At 64.5% G+C, this 19,514-nt stretch overlaps 2 protein-coding genes across 9 annotated transcripts in view; both read right to left on the reverse strand.

Annotated features, from left to right (window-relative positions):
• Positions 1-705, reverse strand: part of SNED1 (sushi, nidogen and EGF like domains 1) — a 90,359-nt gene extending 89,654 nt beyond the window's left edge. For all 8 annotated transcript variants that reach the window (XM_039228499.1, XM_039228497.1, XM_039228496.1 and 5 more), the window contains exon 1: positions 330-705. In XM_039228499.1, coding sequence (XP_039084430.1) covers positions 330-542 — 213 coding nt within the window. In that variant the 5' untranslated portion in view covers positions 543-705. The remainder of the gene's footprint in view (positions 1-329) is intronic.
• Positions 706-1,430: 725 nt separating this feature from the next.
• CROCC2 (ciliary rootlet coiled-coil, rootletin family member 2) overlaps positions 1,431-19,514 on the reverse strand; it is a 59,712-nt gene continuing 41,628 nt past the window's right edge. Inside the window, exons 31-42 of the mRNA XM_039228488.1 lie at positions 17,864-17,976; positions 12,308-12,533; positions 12,008-12,183; positions 9,724-9,907; positions 8,546-8,677; positions 8,226-8,316; positions 7,730-7,890; positions 6,714-6,796; positions 6,449-6,654; positions 5,369-5,503; positions 2,001-2,093; positions 1,431-1,501 (exon numbers count right to left, since the gene is read on the reverse strand). Of these exons, the coding sequence (XP_039084419.1) occupies positions 1,431-1,501; positions 2,001-2,093; positions 5,369-5,503; positions 6,449-6,654; positions 6,714-6,796; positions 7,730-7,890; positions 8,226-8,316; positions 8,546-8,677; positions 9,724-9,907; positions 12,008-12,183; positions 12,308-12,533; positions 17,864-17,976 (1,671 nt within the window). The remainder of the gene's footprint in view (positions 1,502-2,000; positions 2,094-5,368; positions 5,504-6,448; positions 6,655-6,713; positions 6,797-7,729; positions 7,891-8,225; positions 8,317-8,545; positions 8,678-9,723; positions 9,908-12,007; positions 12,184-12,307; positions 12,534-17,863; positions 17,977-19,514) is intronic.

The raw sequence follows: 19,514 nt of genomic DNA on the forward strand, positions 1-19,514 counted from the left end.
CCGGAAGCACCTAGCTGCCATCACACTGCAGTTGGTGAACGAGCCGGGGGCTGGGCAGACGCGGGGCGCGCACGCTGCCCGAGCCCGGGGCGCTCCACTCGCCCAGGTGGCCGGGCTGCAGCTCGAACCGCGCCCCCCCCCCGCCCCCGCCCGCCTCTCCGCGGGCCTCTGTCCGGCCTTGGCCGCCGCAGGGAGGAAGCGCTGTCCTCATTCCACCTCTGGCCGCCGCGGTGCCAAGTTGCTGGCGGCGGCGGCGCGAGTCGGGGCGGCGGACAGCGGCGGGGGCGCAGCGCCCGCCCCGGGCGCCCCCGCGCCTCGAGGTTACTCACGTAGAGTCCGGAGTGCTCGGCGCCGAAGAACGGGAAGGGCACGGAGAGCGGCCGCAGCCCCGAGCCGCCGTCGTCCTGCTTGGGGGTGACAGCGTCGCCGTGCTCCGCGCCGAACGGGTAGAAGTCGGCGAGGGCCACCGCGCCGCGCACCCCGCGCACCCCGAGCCCCAGGGCCGCGGCCAGGAGCAGCGCCCGGGCGGCGCCGCGCAGCATCGCCGGGATCGGCGGGCGGGACGCAGCAGCGCACAGCGGGGACCGAGCGGGGACGCAGCGGGGACCGAGCGGGGACCGAGCCGGACGCAGCGGGGACCGAGCCGGACGCAGCGGGGACCGAGCGGGGACCGAGGGCCCCGCGGTCCGTGCGGGGCAGGAGCCGGCGGGGCCGGGGGCGGTGCGGGAAGCGCGGCCGTCGGGGAGATGCGGCGCGCTCGGCCGGGCGGCGCTCGGGTCGCCCCTCCGCGAAGGAAGGCGCCGGGCGGGACCGCGTTCAGGGCCAGCCCCGCCCCAGGGGCCGCGGTTTAAATACCCAACCGGGCGGTCACCGGCCTTGGGCGGGGCCTGGGCGGGGCCATGCAAATAAGGCCTCTCTTAAAGCGCCAGGCCCCGCGGGAGCACGAGGGCGCTCGCCGCGCGCCTGGGGCGGCCCGCGCTGGCGGGGGCGAGCTCCGGGCCCAGGTTCTGGGGAGGCGAGCACTTGGCGCGCGCCTCTGCCGCGGGGACCGTCCTCCTCCTGCGCGGGTTTCCAGGAGCCCAGGAGCCCCGAGGAGGCGCCTTGCACACACAGCAGCTCTGGGACGGACCCTCAGGCCTGCCTGCCTGAGCCGTTGGGCTTGGGTCGCTGCTTTACCGCGGTGTCTCCAGTGGGGGCCACCGGGCTTAGCAGTGCCTGGGCGCCCTTTTGGAAGCGGCCAGGGGCCAGCCCCATGTTGCTCCCCAAGCTCTGAGCCTGTGGACACTTGTGGGGGGGGGCGAGCTCCTGGTCTGGTTTTATGTGAGGACCCCTGGCCGGGGGGAGTTCAGGCCACCAAACAGGTGTTTGCATACTGGCGTCGGGAGAAACCGCGGGAGGTTTCCCGATGGGTTCAGGACCCTAAGGGAGCCTCACAGCAAGAGAAGCTCCGCAGACCCCGGGGTGGGGGCCTCTAGGTGACGGAGGGCTGGTCCTTGCGGGCCTGAGGGCAAGTGGGTGGATGTTAGGGGGCCTGGCGGTCGCAGTAGGACCTCCACAGCCCACAGTTCAGATTCTGTAACCCCCGCTTGTGGCCATCCCGGCCCTTCTCCTGCCTCTGGGACCACTGACCTCACACCTGGTCCCTCCCGGGGCCTGTGTGGGGCCCGACCCCGGGAGCTGAGCCCCTCCCCCAGCCCCTTGCTCTCAGAATCCTGGTGTTAGGGGATGTGTGAGTGCAGGCCCGGCCGGGGCCCCGGGAGACAGCCGGGCACCCACCAGAGAAGCAGCGGACAATAGCAGCAGGTGTCGCTGAGTTTTTGGGCGCCTCTACATTGGGCTCTGTGTTTTTCCTGCGTGTCCCAAAACGGCTTCAGTGAGCAGGTGTTATTCTGTGGTCGGCAAGAAATAGTAAATGTGACTTTTAAGAAGTAGTGGAAAGGTCCTCCGAGTGTGACCAACTTGGGGGCTACAGGCTTACACAGACACCGTCTTGCTCGTACCCGCGGCCCCAGCGTTCAGCGGGGCAGGCCCTGTGGGGCACCAGCCCGGGGGCAGCTTCCCCTTCAACTTCTGTCTGGTTGCCCGGGGCTCAGCTGTGGGAAGGCCGCCCCGGAGAGCCTCAGACGCCCTCAGACGCCAGGGCAACTGTGTGGCTCCAGTGAAGGATGAGAAAGGTCAAGGCCTCCCGTCTTTGGAGGAAGAGGTCAGAGAAGACATCTAATTACAGGGGCCGCGCTGGGAGCAGAAGCCCATCCACCCAGCACCTCAGCGGGAACCCCGGGGGGCATGCCCCCTCTTGCTCCCATCGGCTCACACATGCACATCCCCACTGACACACACACAGGTGTGCACACACTCCCACGTGCCACACTGTGCACATTCCCGCTCGCCCCTCTTCAGCTCTGCTGACCTTCCCTGAGCCCATGCCCCGGGGGCCCTGGGAAAGGCCCGCGGCAGCTAGGCTTTGGGTCCGCCTGGCGGCCCGTGGGGATGAGGGCTGCCCCAGAGAAGGGCTGTTTCTCCAGACGTGGTGGGAGTGGTTGGCCTAGACGGGGGTCCCAACCAGCGCACTCAGCCGAGTCCCCTGGGTGGCTTTGTGAGAAGCTCAGGCCCAGGCCCCACCCCTGGAGCAGGTGCTTGTGGGTCTAGCCTGAAGCCAGCCGCACGCAGACTCTTGGGTCGCAGCCCCCAGTGAGGCCGTGCTTCCCCAGGGCCCAGGCCTTGCTGCCTATTTGCAGCCTGGTCTGGGAGACTGGGGGTTAACACGAGGCCCCACCACTGCTGGGCATTACATTTCACACACACACACACACACACACACACACACACACCTCCACAGGCAGCAAAAAAGAGGAAAAAATGTTTTTTTTTCAGGTGCTAAAAATATTATCAGGAAATACTTTTCAGCAATGTGCCGTTTTAGGTTCCCCTCTGGACTCAAGGGCGCCTTTGTCTCTGCCACAGAAAGTCCACATGTATCAACACCAAAATCGTTTTATCAAGCAGCCTCACGTTCTGCGTCCGGGAAACCTGAGCCTCCTCAGCAGGCCTGCGACATTTTAGTTTAGGGCCTGAGTGTGTGTGCCATTTAGATGGGGGAGCCCCAGAGCCAAGCCCAGGACACCCCGGGACTTGGGGCTCCGCTGGGCACAAGGTGGGGAGGGTCCTGCCCACGTGCACCTGGCCCGGTGGGCCTGCCCCCACGGGGCTGGGGTCGCACTCCCAGGGAGGGCTCCGGCGGGGCTGCCAGAGGGCCCGCTGGCCGTGCCTCCCACAGCTTTCTCCCCAGAGGTACCTGCCAAGCACCGATGTCCCCGGGGTCGCTGCTCTCCCGTGTCAGGGAAGCCAGAAGCCCCGCCCCAGGTAAGCCTCACCAGCTCCAGGAAAAGGCTAGGAGGTCACGCGGCCCGGAGGGGCAGGCTGGGTCGCGCCCTGGCCGAAGCACCTCCCTGCCTGGTGGTTTCACTGTGAGGCTGGACGTGGTCTTGGCACAGCTGCTCCCCGAGGCACAGGTGGGAGCGCCTGGCTCAGGGTGTGCAGTGCTCCTCCCAGGAGGGGAGGGTCCACTGGGCTCCAACCCCTGTGTGCGGCAAGGGGTCACCGCCTCCAGGGAGCCCCCATGCCTGGACACCTGACGGGGCTTCTGCTATTGATCTGAGAGGACCGATCAGAATAGGGTTCAACGTTTGCTTCCTGGGATGTTCGCTGCTGCTTTCTCCTTTAAACAAACCAGAATCAGAAATGCTCTGAGCCAGAGAATCTGCAGAGAGAGCCCGACACTGGTTATGGGCAAGCTCAGCCTTGGGTTCTCACTGTGGTTCGGGTGAGGAGAAACGCCTTCTGCCACCCACGGCAGCTCAGCCTCGGCCCCGGCGCTCAAGGAGAGACTCGGGTTCCTGAGTGTTCCACAGGCCGCCAGGGACAGGTGCGCAGTGGGCGGGGTCGGGGAGCACTCAGGTGGCCCTGGGCCTGTCCCTTTGCTGGGAGGTTTGACATTTTTCATGACGTGGGGGAAGCCTAATGATAAAATGTCCAGCACAAGTGCTTAACAAGGGTGCCCAGCATGGCACGTGCAGCAGCCCCAACCATCGGGTCTCACAGGACAGAGTACAGGTGGCCATGGTTTCTTTTTCACAGGCTTTGTTGTTACAATTTTGATTTGCAGTTATTTGAAAACAAAATGTTTTAGAAGCCGGAATACCAGCGAGCCTCCCAGCCGGCTCCGGGCCCAGCTGCAGCCCCTGCCTCCTGTCACGCGGGAATCACCCTTCCCTGGGCTCCCAAGGGCGGGGGACTTCCCTGCGGCTCTCCTGCCTCCTCTGTTGTTCGCGCCACCCTGCAGGCCTGCTGTGTGACACCGGAAAGGCTACTGCCCCGGGTGCCCGGCCGTCCCGCCCCGCAGCAGCCACAGGGTGATGGTGCCAGCCCCGTCGCTGAGGGCTCATGATGGGTCTGGTGTCAGTGTGGGCAACACCTCACAGAGAGCTCACCGTGCCCCTCGGGGTGGGCTCGCCCCATTTCACAGGTGAGGAAACTGAGGCTAGAGAGCCTGTCCGGAACCACACAGCTGGGAGGGGCAGAGCTGGGATCCCTCCAAGGCTGAGGAGTCGCAGACTGATGCGGGAGCCGCGGGGGCTGTCCTGGGCTGGAGGCCTCCGTGTGGGGTGCCCAGGAGAAGCTGGGAGCCTTTCCTCTGGGGCCGCAGGGAGGGCGGGGGCAGCAGGGCAGCCTCACTCTTGTGGCCTCGCCCGCTCGCTCCCCCAGCCCATCTGCCCCCCCCCCCCCCCCCCCCCCGTCGGCAGGACGCTGTGCCTGCAGCCTCACTGGCCTCTGGGCTCGACCCTGACCTCTTGCGAACGGCCTTGTGGCCTTGGTCCGGCGGCAAGACCTCACGGAGGCCCTGTCCCCTCGTGAGTCAACAGGTGTGAACACAGCCAGGCTCCTCCAGGCTCCCCGGCGACAGAAGACGCACACACAGGCCCTGTGCCCTGCGGGACGTGCTCAAGGGAACACCGACTTTTTTCCATTAGGAAAATCCTCCTTTTCCAAAGTGTATGGCCTCGTGCTGAGTGCGTGAAGAATAGCATCTCCTGCACGGATTGAACTCTTTGTTACCATATAAAACCTAGGGGCCCTGCAGGTGCTGTGAAAGTCTGGCGGCGAGGAAGACACCAAATCGCCAGGATGTTGGGCAAAATATGGGGGGGCTTCCATTTTACTAATGAAAAGTCACCCGACCCCTTCCGCACCGGAGATACCTTTCCTCTTTCCCCCATGAGCGTTTCCTCGGTGCCTCTTCTGTGCAGCGACACCCAAGGCCCCGGGGGCGGGCGGGGGGGCAGCCACGCACAGGCTCCAGTCTCCTCACCCGCCTCGCCCGTCCCTGGGGTCCTTCTGCTGGGGGCGGGGGTCTGTATGCCAGGCCCTCCCGAGGTGGGAGGGCGCCGGCCGCCAGCCCCCACCGCGGCGCCTACCGGGCTGCACGCATCCCCAGGGCCGCCTCCTGGGCCCAAAGCAGCCACGCCAGCGGGTCGCCCAGCTCTTCCCCTCTCCCTCTGGGCTGAAGCCCCGTCACACAGCCACCAGGAAGCAGGCACGCTGAGGGGCGGAATGAAGCCCGTGTGCCGCGTCCTCCCAGCGCCTGCTCCTGAGCACCTGACCGCGCGTGGGAGCGCCATTGCTAAGGTCAAGCGTAAAGCAAGGTCGTGGCAGGATGGCCTGTTTTAAGCCCTGGATCAATTTTGAAACAGACAGACGGCGATGGCACGCTGGGGCAGCACACGGGGGGTGCGGGGACAGCAGTGAGGTGTGCTCGTGGGCTCCGGCCCTTCCCGCCCCCAGGAGTCCTGGAGGGCAGCCCGCACCTAGGGGCACAGGGGCGCAGTGGGCTGGCTGGTGCCCCGCGCTGTGAACGTGCCACTTACAGAACAAGGGAGGCCGTTCTGGGAGGAAAACAAATCTCTCTGGCCGAGGTTCATGGGGGAAAGGGTAAAAATGCTAACAGGTGAACCCCACAGAGGCCCAAGATGGCCGCCTCGGTCTCCATAGTAACAGGGCAGGATCCCCCCCTCCAGGAGTTTGCCCAGAGTTTATAGGCTGGAAAAGTGGGGGCTTCTGTAACAGCTCCAGCTCTCCCGGCCAGTGTTTCCCGTGGCCGGCGAGTCACAGGGACTGGATTCTGAGTCATTTCCAGCCACCTGCCACTGTGATGGACCTGCAGTTCCTGGATACAGAAGGTCCCGCGGCCTCTGGACGGAGGAAAGTGGTGGCTGGGCCTTGCAGGACATTATGTTTTTGGCTCCAGTTGGTGGAAATATTTTCCACGTGTTTCCCCGTGTTTATAGAGCTGAGGGCATGGAATGCAGCCTGTGGCCGAGGAAGCAGGCCCGATGGGGCCTGGCTACCAGGGTCTGGCCAGATCAGTGCCAGGCTGGGGGTAGGGGGGCACCCGGGAGGAGCATCCCGGAGCACGGTCCAGGGTGCGCAGGGGTGGATGTCCCAAGGGCCGGGGGGAGCATGGTGCTCCGTGGAATCGCAGGGCGCCTGCTGGCATTGGACTCCAGGAGGGCGTGGCGGGCTCTGGGCGTGGCTGCCTGCACTGCACCCTCTGAGCAGCGGAAGGCGAGGCGGCCGTCTTCCCGGTGGCGGCTCTGCCTGTCCGGTCAGCGCTGTGGCGGTCTGGCCACCCTGGGGGCTTCTGCAGTACGGCTCACTTTTTGGCCCGGAAGGCCTGGCCGAGGGGGGCCTGTTGCTTCCGAGGCACTTCCTGGTCCAGCTGCTTCTTCAGACTGGCCACCTGGAGACAGGGCAGGGGCTCCGGTGGGGGGGGGGGCGATAGGCCCCCCGCCTGTGGTCGGGGAGAGCTCTGGGGTCCTGAGGAGAGGCGGGTGTCTGGGAGAAACACCAGGCAGGCGGGCCCACTTGCTGGCTGCCACGTCGGGAATGTGCGGAGCCACACTCGTCAGGACACGCACCCAGCGGGTCTGGGGACTGAGGCCGCGCTGGTGGGGGACACGCACCCAGCGGGTCTGGGGACTGAAGCCACCGCACACCCGCAGTGGACGGACCCCTTCCATTCAGGCCATGAATGCGCCCGGAACGATAAGGAAATACATGCTGCTTGGCTTATAAATTTGGCAAATGTGGCTTGGTGGGTTAAGGACAGTAACTTGGGGGTGACACTGGGTGGTCACTTTACCCTTCTGGGTTTCAGCTATAAAATGAGGTTTTGACCAGGCGGCCCCCAGGAGCCCGAGGGTCAGCCCCAGCAGGTGTGTGTACGTGTGTGGTGGGGGTGGGGCAGTCCCTGCCATGCCTCGTCCCCACCTCGTCCCCACCTCGTCCCCACATACACCTTCCTGACTCCGACAGATACGTGCAGGGGCCACCTCTGCTCCAACGGCCACGTGCCAGGCACTGTTGGACACTTGACCCACAGTGACCTCTGACCCAGGAGCTGTCCTTACCACTTCTCCTAAGGGCAGGGCGATGGAGGCATAGAGAGGGTGGTGGTGGGTCCCAGATTACTTGCTCTGCCCCTCAGTGCTTGGTGCCAGTGACTGGATGGAATTGTGAGAGCCCCTGGGGGTGGCCGGGGCCCTCCGGGCAGTACTGCTGGGACCCCCCCCTTCCAAAAGGCCTTCCAGGGAGGCACCCCTGCCGTGTGCTGCTACAGGGTGCCCGTCCTTCCTGACCCCTCCCCTGCCTGGGTGCTGAGGTCCAGCCCCGCTTCCTCCCCTGGGACCTTCACCTGCCACTGGTGGGTCTGCTCCCCGCACTCCAAGGCCCGTGTGGCTGCTTGGGGTCCGCGGCCGGGCCTTGCCGGTGCTGAGGGGCCAGCTCCCGAGCCGCCCTCTGGGCCCAGGGTGAGAGCCGGGTGGGGCTGCCCACCTGCCAGAGTGCCGCGCAGAGTCCAGACAGGGTGTTCAGCCCCCCGCTGGCTCTGCTGCCCCCCGCTGGCCCGGCCCAGGGGTTCGAGCACATTCAGCCCCTGGGCCTGTCTGGCCTTGAGCCCCTCCCAGGCCTGCAGGCGGGGCCTCACAGCTGTTTCCCTAGCATCCTAGTTTCTGCGTGGCTGGCGGGGGGCAGGGGGGCTCTCGTGGTCATCACAGAATGACTCTTGCCCCCTGCCTCTCTTGCCAAGTCCTTGAGTGGAGGTAGGGGTCTGGCCAGCGGTGGGAGGAGGGATGCCCCCCAAGACACAGGAGCGGTCCCGGATTGCCCACAGGCCTGCCTGGCCCTGTGCTTCCCTCGCTCCTCCCCGGTCAGCTCGGTTCTGCACAAGCTCCCTTGTTCGCACCGGCTCTCCCGCGGGGCCTGCAGTGGAGGCCAGGAGGGGCCTGGGGCCTGGTTCCGCCCCTGCCTGACCGTCGCTTGTGAGCCTGGTAGACCCCATGTCGCCTGGGGCCGGGTCTCTGCGACCAGACCGTCGGTGTGGGAGTGGCCCAGCCGGGCCTTCCGGGCCGTGTGCGCGCATCCGTACGGGCCCGAGACCCTCCGGTCACTCCCTGCCCCTGGGTGCACCCCCGGGGCTGGCCCAGCTGACCTGCCGCTGCTGGTGGTGCCTCAGCGCCCTGTCCCCTTCCTGGCGCAGGCCCCCGACGGGCTGGCGCCCTGGTTCCCTCCGGGCCCCCGGCCTCGCCGCGTCTCCTTCCTTCCTCAGCATCTCCTGCTCTATCTGCAAGAGCCCAGGTGGCAGAGTCCGTAGGGGCCTCCTGGCAGGGGGTGGGGTCAGGCCAGCTTTCCCCTCTGGAAAGGAGGTTCCAGAAAGGACTCTGGGTCCCCTGAGAGCGGGCTGGGCAGAGGGGGGCCCTGCAGCCAGGGAGAGGGCTGAAGGAGGAGCACGGGGTCCAGTGGGGGAGGGGAATGGCTCCATCTCGTGGGGTGGCCTCCCCGGCCTGCTGCCCAGGTGCCCGTCCGGCTCTGCCCTGGCCCCATGGAGCGCTGACCCCTGCACTCGGGCACCCAGAGCCAGCTCGTGGGATGTGTCCCCACCATCTGGCTTCCTGGGGGCTGCAAGCTGCCCCAGGGGAGCCCCCTTCTTGGTGGCCTTCTCCAGCATGCCGGGCGCAGGGCACGGGGTCCGTGTCAGGGGACTGAGGAAGCAACCGCTTTCAGTGGGAAGTTTGGTGGGGGCTCCTTTCATCCCTTGTGGGTGATCCTTTCAGAGGAAGGCACGGACACCCCAGGTCCTGCCTCGTGGGTGCTTCACGTGGACGATCTCCTTCTGGAAGCCCATGGGCGGGTGCTGGGGTGAGATCCCAACGCAGGCCCTGCTCTCCAAGCCGGGCCCCCTCCTCTACCCTGCTCTGCCCACCCGCCCAGTGGGTCCCGCTGGCTCGAGCCGCGTCCCACTGCCTGGCGGGGGCAGCTAGGGCACCAGGCCACTCCTCTGTTCCGTGTCTTCTTGCCCCGTGCCCTCTGTCACCGAGGCCCGGAGACAAGGCAGCTCTGCTTGCCGGTAAAGTAATTCGGTCAGTGACAGGAGAACAGCGTTACAAAAATAAGGTCTTCTTTCTTCTTCAGGGGTGAGAAAAACAAAGGGTCCACTTCCACTGCAAAAGGAAGTCCTGTTTCTTTAAAAATCCAGTTACACTCCTGGAAGCGCATGTTAAGAAGAGAAGAGAAAAGTGAAATCCAAAATAAATAAACGGCCACATCCGGGTTTCCCCTCCTGAGACACCAATAAAGGGTTTATGGGTTTGGAGGCCCCTCACAGCTGACCTCCCGGAACTCATTAGCCTGTCGTCCCCTCCCCGACGTGGGCCTCGGGGGCCCACAGCTGGCTCCGCTGCCCTGGAGGCCTGGGCTCCCCTGACTGGGCAGCTCCGTGTCGGGGCCGCCCTTCAGGAGAAGCACCATGATGGTGACCATGACTGTGACCGTACGGGTTGGCCGACCCTCCTTCCTGGGAGGGCAGGTGGCCCTGCGTGGACAAGCTGGCCAGTGGCTTCCAGTGACTGTTCTGACCCCTGTGCCTGCATCCTGTTCCCAGGGTCCCTGCCCCCAACTGCCACCCCGCTGACCTGGCCACTCCCCTCTGGAAAACCCACTTGTCCCTGAGTCCACGTCAGCTGGACGGTGTGGCCTGGTGGCCAGGGCCTGGCCCAGGACAGCTGTTCACACAGGCTTGGGCAGACCCTGCTGGAGGGCTCAGGCCCAGCAGCGCCCTCACCTGGTGGGGCCGAGCCGGAGCCGAGCCAACCCTCCGTGTGAGAGAGAGGCTGGGGCCAGCTGGGCACCGGGAAGGCTTTGAAGGCCGACCTCAGCCCCAGAGGGACCCCGCCACCCCCGGTCTGCATCTTGCTTGTGGCATGACTCCGCTGGCCTGCTCCTGCCGTGGCTGGTGGCCTCTGTCCTCCACTCCCTGCTGGTGTCCGCACGCTGCGCTGGCCCCTCTGTCCTCCAAAGTCTGCGAGCTCTGGGCACCCAGTGTCTCGTCATTCATTCCGTGGGCAACGACTCGGTGCTGGTGAGGCTACGCCCGGCCTGTGTGGTCCCTTGGCCCTTCCACCCTCGGGCCCCACCGCGCAGACCAGCCTGTCCCATGTAAAGCCGGTCCCGCGGGTCTAGGTGAGTGGGCAGGGCACGCAGCGGCCAGCTCAGGGGTCTCCTGGACGGGAGGTGGCTCCTACCGACCTGTGAGGCTGTGTCATTTAACATGGACCCTCCCCACCGTCCCCCTGGGAGGCCCTGGCTGGGTGCTGCCTCCCCGAGCCGCCCAGAATGACAAACGCCCTCCCCCGGGCCCGGCTCCCCGTAGCCCCTGTTGGCACGTGCCTCCCACACCTCTGCTGGGGGCCAGCGCTGCAGCCCGACTGGCGCGAGCCGGGAGGGTCGTGTCCGCATGCTCCTCCTCTGCCCACCTGCTTCAGGCCCCTGCTCTAGGGGACAGCCCTGGGGGTTTCTGCCCAGATGGGGCCCAGGATGAAGCCTTAGGAAGGCCCCTACCCTGGGGACCGTGGCTGAGGCCCTCAGCACCCCTCCCAACGCCCGGACTCCTGCTTTCCCCACTTTGTAGGTGGGCTTGCTGAACGGGAAGGGTCATCAGCCCAGCAAAGGCTGTCCCCAACCTCCCCTGCTGCCTGATTCCACCATATTCCCCGCTCGAGTCCCCAGCCTGTGTGCCCCTAGACGGGACTGTGAGGGTGTAACTCCGTCACAGGCGACAGACCGTGTGAGGGGAGGGCCCCTCCATAGCAGGCGCCCGCCGGGGGGCCCACAGCGCCATGCGTGGGCGTGGGGCCTGGGCGGTGTTCTGCCTGGTTTCCTTTCTCTGGGCCCCAGTTTCCTCCTCAGTCAAGCTGGGCCCCAGGAAGACCCCTGGTGACCCCTGCCCCTAATTTCAACCTGAATAGCCGCACTGTGACCCGTTTCATACGCGGAGACCAGATCCGCCCCCTCCGAGGACCGCTGTCAGAATTACTGGCGAGCGGGCCCCTCGGCCTCGCTGCCTCCCCGTTGTCTCCGCACCTTTGGGGGCCGGCTCGCTGCCCTGCCTTGCCGCCTGATGGACTTGTCTGCCTTTGTTCGACAGCTTTGGCTGCGACCCTGTCTTGCACGCTGCCCTGCGTGGAGACGGGCTTCTCCCCCGACGGCGGGCCTTCCCGGTCTCCCACCGCGCAGGCCCGTGCCCACCCCAGCCGTGGCCTGGCCCCGTCTGCAGGGCACTCCCCGGGCCTGGGGTCACTTCCAACGTGGACAGCAGAATCTGGGGCTCCAGGGGCGGGCAGTGTGCCAGGCCACACGGCTCCCTGCGGGGCTGGGGCCCAGATACTGGGGACAAAGCCCGCGATTTGCTATGGCCCGGGTGCCATAGGGGAGGAGAGGAAAGGAAGCGGGGCGTCACCGCCAGGCGTGGGGTGACAGTCTATAGGGTGGCCCTGAGCTTGGAGAGGGGTGCCCCGCCTGGCCCCCCACGGGATGCTCCCCTTTCCACGCCTCCGCCCGCCCCTCCAGGGGCCCCCGCCCCGCCCCGCCCCGCCCCCCGCAGCCAAGCCCCGCCCACCTCCCCCGCGCGCGCTGCCCCGCGAGCTCCCCCTGCAGGCGGGCCGGCAGGGGCGCGGCGTGTGCTCCGCGGGACGAGGCGCCCCCACGCGGCTGCCGCCTGGCCCGCGGCTCCCCGTCCGTCCCCCCGAGCAGCGCTCCGCGGCCGGCCCTCTGCTGTGGGGTCGCGTCCGGAACCTGGGGCGAGACCTTGGGCCTCTGACTCCCTCCCGCCTCCGTTTCCCCGGCTGCCAGCTGCGGTGTGTGGGCATCTCCCGGAACCCTCCTTCCTGCCCGGCCCCCTTCCCTGCGGGCCCCTCACCTTGGGGGGCTCCAGCCTGCCCCCGGCCTCCTGGCACCTGCGCTCCGGGCGCGCCACCTGCGCTTCCAGCAGCTTCCTCTGGGCCCGGCCCTGGCTGAGCTTCCTGCTCTCGGCCAGAGCGCCGTGCGGAGTGTCCGGTTGCTCCTGCGGGAAGGAATGGCGGGGTGTCCTGGACACGCGGCCTGGGGGTGTGCTCCGGGAGGGAGAAGCCCCTGCCTGCAGGGCGCTGGGGTCGCAGGGATGCAAAAACGCAAGGACAGGTCAAGTACAGCGAGCTCGGATCAGGCAGCTTCCGCTGGAGCCGTGGTGGGGAGGGGGCCGCAGTGCAGGACTCGCTGAGGCAGGGCCCCCTGGCAGGCTCCCTGCTGTGGCCCTCCCCTGCTGCCAGCCCTGTGACCAAGAGTCTGGTAGCGTCCCCAGCTCAGGAGCCCGTGGGGCTCAGCCTGTGTGCCCCCCCCCAGCACTTCTGACCCTGCGGTGTCCCCAGGAGCATCCCCCCTAGGCCTCTGCTCCCTGGCCCATGGGGCCCCTGGACACACTGGGTGCAAACTGATCCCAGACTGGTGGGATGCGCCCCCCTCCCCAGTCCCTGACGCCCACGCACCGCCCTGCGCAGGCCTGGGCCCCTCTGCCTTCGGGCTGCCCAGAGTGTCATCCCTGCTTGGGCTCTTGTGACGCCTTCGCTCTTCTGTCTCCAGGCACGCCCACGGGTGCCGCGCCACACCTTCAGCCCGCAGCGTGAGTTGTGCCGTGTGGTTGCTCTGAGCCTGCAGTGGCTCCCCGCTCCCCTCGAGATGAAGACGAAGGAGGGAACATGCACCCACCCTGCTCCCCTCGGCTGAGAGCCTCTTGCTGCCCGCCATCCTCGTGGCCCCGCGGCCACGCCTGGCCGTCTGTCAGCCACCGTCCCTGTCACCGCTGCTCGGGGCCGTCCCAGGAGGACAGCGCCTGTTGTGTCTCTTGGGCCCCGGAGCGGCGCACAGTGGGCCTGGAGAGCTCTGGTAAGCAAACAAGTGCCCCTGCGAGTCTGCCTGCCCGGTGGCCACCTGCACGTCGTGACGCAGGTAAGGCCAGGCCAGCCTCCTGCATTTGAATCTTCCTGAGTGTTTCGTGGGGCAAGTGGCCTGTGCCTTCTGGTACCTCGGACTCCGGAAAACCGGGAGTCACACCAGCTGGTGCTTTGGGGGCTGACAGGGAAGGCAGAGGTGTGCTTCTGGGGGACTCTGGGGCCCGTGGGAGCTTGGACTCAAGGGGCAAGAAGTGAAAGAATGTGACTTGAAATCTTAGAGACAGCTCCGGGGGGCCGTGTGGGGGCTGACGAGCCGCTGGTGGGCGCATTTGGGGGTGAAGGGTCAGAGTTCAGTGTTGAGAAGCTGCCCAGGAGTCATAGAACCAGGTGGCTCTGGATGGCCCAGGGAGGGGAGGGCTGCCCTGGTGGGAGGGGAGCAGGGGGGAGGGAGCAGGTCCCGGGCCAGGGGGATGTTCTAGAGGAGGGAGGGACAGGTGACCCCTCTGTGGAATCCCCCAGGAGGTTGGGGAGACATAGACCCATAAAGGACCCTTTGGATGAGACCAAATGTTGCTTGTGACCTTCGCACATGTGTGTGAGGGTGGTGGGAGGGGCAGCTGTTCCCAGAAGCCTGGTGGGGGGAGGGGAGACTGGGCCTGCAGAGAGGCGAGTGGGGTGGGGGGCAAGCGGGGCTCGTTTAGGAAGAGGGAAACTGGGCGCGGAGCCAGGGAGGGAAGGCCAGGAGCAGGAATGCCCTGATGAGGCCTGCAGCCGCAGGGCCCGGTCGGGCCAGCGAGGGGCGTTCACACGGTCGTGCCCCTCCCCGTCCGTTCTCTCACTCACTCGGTCGTCACAAATGCTGTCGTGCCTGCTGGGGGAAGGGCCGCTGGGCTGACCCTGGACATCCTTCTTTCTGTCTGATGCTCGAGTACTTTAGAATCGGACAGTGGGGACGATGCTTGTGCCTAAAACTGCAGTGACTCACCCTTCACTGCACACCTGAAACCTACTATTTCCTGTGTGTGCACATTTCCAGTAGAAATGCAGAGGTTTCCTTCAAACATGGCTTAAATATTTCATGGTATTTTAAAGAGGCCCGAACCACTTGTGTGAAGGATTATGCTCCTCTTGTAAGGAACTCAGATTACCCGTAATAATTGCACGGTGCACCTTCTACGAACGTCAGCTGGTGCACCACTGAGTTAGTCTCATTTCTGGTGTCGCCTGGGTGCTGGGTCCTGATACTGTACAAGGCGTGGGCTGGGCGAGCGAGCCTCACAAACCCAGGTTCAGTATGAGGGTCCCAGTGCTGCAGGAAGGCGGGCACAGGGTCCTGCCTCCGGGAGCCTCGGAGCCCAGATCCCCCAGGCCGGGCCCGGGAAGGCCTCAGCACCGGGAAGTGCTTAGACGGAGGGGGCACCGGTGCCCGTACAGGAGCCCAGGGTCCGGTGCCAGACGCCTCTGGACTCCTCGCCGCCTGCCTCCCTCTGTGCCCGCTCTCCCGCCCTGACCATCCTAGTCTTGTCATCTGGTTTACTGTTGTTCAAAATTTCCTTTAAAAATCTCAAACATCTATTCTTCCCCGTAAACTTGGCCCAGTTTCCCTCCAAACTTACCGTAAACAACTAGGCAAAACCAAACCAAGAGAGCCAACCAAACCAACAAACAACCTACAAACCAGGACCATCCACACAGACCCGCACGGAGCCTCCCCGCTCAGCGGTACGGCTCGGCGCAGCCGCGGAAAGAGGCACAAACGTTCTTCTAAGAAGTAAAAACGGAAACTCTTAGAAAAGTGGCAAAGATAAAGAGAATTCATGTCAGAAACCCGCGGCACACACGGGCCCCCAAGGAAGGAAGCCGATAGTGCGGAAGCCTCCACCGAGGGAGGAGGCCCAGCCATAAACACGTCACTTACTCGGTCTAAGAAACGAGGGAGTTACAAAAACCAAAGAGAGGACGTTAACACAAGCCGGAAGGAAGGGTTGTGGGCAAAAATGAGAGAGGAGGTGAAGCTGGTTCTTTTGAAGAGACAGTAAAACCGAGGAGCTGCTGGCCGGTCAGGCGACGGGAAGCAGACGGAAACCTCCGACGCCCAGGCTCCGATCCAGCCGCGGGTAAAGAAGACAGAGCCTCCGGGACGAAGCAGGTCCGGCTACCGACGGAGCTGCGGGCGCGGTAAAACGTCAAGTCACGTTGCGCATCCTCGGCGTTTAAAAATACCAGGTGGAAAAGGCCCCCGGATGACAGAAGCCGCCCAAGGGAGAGGCAGCGGAGAGGCAGGCCGTGGCGGCCCGCGGGAGAGGCAGGGGGAGGCGGTGAGGTGGATTATGGAGTGAGCGGAGGTGCCGGGCGTCCGCTGGGGGGACCTGAACTCGGGCCAGTCCGTGTGTTGCAGGTGACGGAAAAGATGGAAAGCTCACCACTACATTGCATGAGGGTAAAATAATCTTAGCCCCCGACGTCGGTAAACACGGCGCCCTAAGGGGATACAGATGCTAAGCGTGGGCGTGGACTCCAGGCTCGGGTGGGCCCTGCGGCCCTGCGGTTCCGACCCTGCTTCTGGGGCGTGACTGACGCTGTTTGGGCCCCGGAGGAGCGTGCTCAGGAGAGGGTGCTGCAGGGCCGGGGGGGCGTCAGGCTGGGTACCACGAGGTCCTCTAGCCGGGGAGGCTGTGACCTGCCTCTGGCGGGGCGACACCGTGGGGCGGTGTGCGTGCACGCCCCCCCGCTTGCTGAGGACCCCCGGGTGCTGTGCTGGGCGCGAGTCCTGGTGCTCTGGGCTCAGTGCTGCTCTGTTGATCTACTGAATTCCCAGGGTAGCCCTGGAAACGGGGAGGGATTTGCTCTCAAACAAGAATCTTACTGTTTGCATAGCACAGCCTACCATTTAATTAGGAAAATATGTTTTTAATTAACTTTCTCTTGACAAACACATTGGCTCATGTGAAATGGGGGTGGGGGGCGGGGGCGGGGGGGAACGTCAGCCATGAAAGTGAAAGCAGTCGTGTCAGATGCAGACCTTGCTCTACACATGCTGGTGGCTCAGGAGCCGCACGGACGCGGTGGGGCCTGAGCGGTGGGGAGTGTGGCCACGCGTCCTGAGCCCCTCGCTGGCTGCAAACACTGCAGCTGGGATTTGCTGTTCGTCCAAAGGGCCTGGGGCCTCCAGGCCTTAGGTGTGTCTGTGTCTGAACCCCTCGCCCAGGTGCCCTCCTCAGTGGCCAGCAGGTTAAAAAATTGGGTTGGGGCACCTGCGTGGCTCAGCTGGTTGAACACCTGACTTTGTTCAGGTCTTGTGGTTCGTGGATTGGACCCCCGTGTCAGGCTCTGTGCTGACAGTGCACAGCCTGCTTCAGGTCCTCCGTCTCCCTCTCTCCCTGTCCCTCCCCTTTTCACACACTCTCTCTTTCAAATAAATAAATAAATATTAAGAACTTGGGGAAAACCTTTCTCAGACCTGGAGCTCAGACATGGGGTTCCCACGAGGTGGAGGCAGACAGACCAGGTGGCCTAAAAGTGAGAATTGCTGGAGTTCTAAGAACAGTGGACAGAGTTTGGCACATAGGCCTTCACTGAAAAGTTGAGTAGATTCTGAAGCAGAGAAAGTAACCGGGGTCGAGAAGGTTTGGGCAACAGCCGGGAGAGCCTTCTGCACCCACGTGTGCAAACCTCACAGAACCTCGGCGACGCTGACTCAGGGCTAGGGCCGGAGGCAGGCCAGGAAGGACGGGGTCCCACAGGCCCCCAGGCCCCTGGCAGGAACCGAGCGGGGGGGGGGGGGGGCCCCAGCCGCCGCAGCCAGCCATGCCCCTGAGGACAGGGCCTTCACCCCACCGTCCCCCCGCTGCCCTCCCCCCCCCCACGGCCTCCCAGGCCCCCGTGGTTCCCCATGGGTCCCCCTTTCTCTCTGCCTTTCAGTTTGGGCCCGAAATATCTGGGCCGGGACATGTCACGTCCCAGGTGGGTTTCTCTCCACTACTGACTTTGAACAAGACCAGCCCCCTTCTCTGAAGACGGGCAGAGCAGAAAATCTCGATAGTAGCAATCAACTGTGGTTCAGAGACAAAGTCGATCCGAGGGGTCAGGGCTGAGGGTATTGAATTAAAAGGGAACAGAGTTATTGCAAGAAATGGGAACCCGTGTCAGAAAGTGTTCACTGACGCTCTCCTGAAGGGGAGACGGGGGTGGGGACCCAGAGTGGAATAATCGAGATCAAAAACGCAAGGAGCAGGGGCGCCTGGGGGCTCAGTTGGTTGAGCGTCTGACTCCCGATTTCGGCTCAGGTCGCGATCCCACAGCTCGTGAGATCGAGCTCCGTGTTGGCTCTGCACTGATTGTGGAGCCTGCTTGGGATTCTCTCTCTCTCTCTCTCTCTCTGTCAATCTCTCTCTGTCTCTCTCTCTCTTCCTCCTCCTCTGTTCCCCCCCTCCACTTGCACACACTCTAAAAATAAAAAGAAGGAAAAAACCCCCCGAAGCCCCACGAGCCCCAATCCAGGCCTGAAGACAGGGACTGCATTAGACCCGGAAGTCAGATGAGCTAACCTGGGTGAAGACCCTAAGGTCTCCGGCACGTGGCGCAGAGCCAGCGACGGGAAGGTGACGTCCAAGATCAGCACGGAGGAAAAGGCCCAGGGAGCACCCTTGGGCTGCAGTGCCTTTCAGGACAAAAGGCTGGGAAGAGGGTCGGGGGGAAGAGATGGGTTTTGGGTGGAAATGACGTGCATCGACCGAAGACAGATTCGACTTTGCAAGCAGAGGGGGCTCCCTACACACAGGCTGAGATAACGGAGGACACAAGTCCACGTTTTGGGGACATTTTTGGATTTCCAATATAAACAGGCCTTCTGGCTTCCACTCTGGAAGGAACAATTCACACCACCTAGACGTGACCTTTCTGGAACCATCTGAGCCTGGGGTCACAGGGCAAACAAGAAAAGCAGTCTGAGTAGAAACAGGCCCCTCCCGGAGAGATGGGGTGTGAGCCTCACTGTCAGGGCAGCCGCCGACCTGCTGACCTGCCCTGCGAACTGCTGACCTGCTGATGCGAGGTGTGGAGGGTGGAGTCCTGACCAGGCCTGCGCCCCACGGCCCCGGGGCTACCCCGCGGCCACATCAGGTCATGTTGCAGAGGTGATTGAGGGGACTCCTCAGCTGGCTGAGTTAACCAGATGGGGATGACCCAGGTGGCCCGGTTACTCTCACCATGGCCCCGTGGGCTGGTGGCAGAGCAGCAGGCGTGGGGTTTGAGTGGGGGAAGGGAGCCGTGTGAGGGTCCTGCTGCCGCCGCCCCGCTGTCGTGAGGGCCGATGGGAAGGCCCAAGCCAGGAGCCAGAGAAGCCTCCAGAAGCTGCTCCTGCTCAGCTGGGAAACACGTGCTGATGAGTCTGCAATGGGGCCTCAGGTGAGGATGCAGCCCCCACGCCCAGAGTGTGACCCCCCTGCCAAGGGGACCCCGCTGTGCCCCATGGGCCTTGGGCCCGTAGGATGGGCAGCTCACACATGGGGTTTGGTCATCGGTCTGTGGCAATGGCTGCATAGCAGGTGGAAAGGAACGCAGTGTGGGCTGCTGTGAGTACAAACCCTTGGGGTCTGCAGACGGGAGGAGGGGCAGGCCCTTCACGGACCCCCACCGGGCACTTAGAAGAGAGGTGGAGGCAGGGCCGTCTGCAGCAGGGGAGGGCCCAGAGGAGAGCCCCTGCTGGCGGGGGCGGGAGCATGAGGGCGTCCCCTGTGCACAGCCGGCGACATGCTGGCTGCCGTGCTCGCTGTTGCGCCACTGCCGCCCCCGTGGAGGGGCAGGGGGAGCACATACGCCTGAAATAAAAGGCTGGCGTGGAAGTCACGAGGAAGCATCAAATCAGCAAACATACTGTCAGCAACCAAAGGAAACCAGAGCAAAGAAATTATTGCAAAACTTCTAAGTGGGATAAATTCCTTCGGAAAAGGCACAGACTCCCAGGTGGGTTTGCAATCAAGGTCAGGCCGATGAATGGTGACCGAAAACATACAGGGTGGGGGCTCGGGGCTGGAACCTGGGAGTGGGGGGTGGCTGTGCAGGTGCAGGTACATCAGGTTCAGGGCAAACGGTGCAGGTAACAGACACGGGGAGTCTAGGCTGCAAAGAGGCAGAGCAGCCGAGAAGCTCTGATTCTGAAGAACGTGTCCCAGAATCTATACACCAAGGACCCTTACA

The sequence above is a fragment of the Hyaena hyaena genome, unplaced genomic scaffold (assembly GCF_003009895.1).
Source record: "Hyaena hyaena isolate Hyena2069 unplaced genomic scaffold, ASM300989v1 scaffold_31, whole genome shotgun sequence".
NCBI lineage: Eukaryota > Metazoa > Chordata > Mammalia > Carnivora > Hyaenidae > Hyaena > Hyaena hyaena.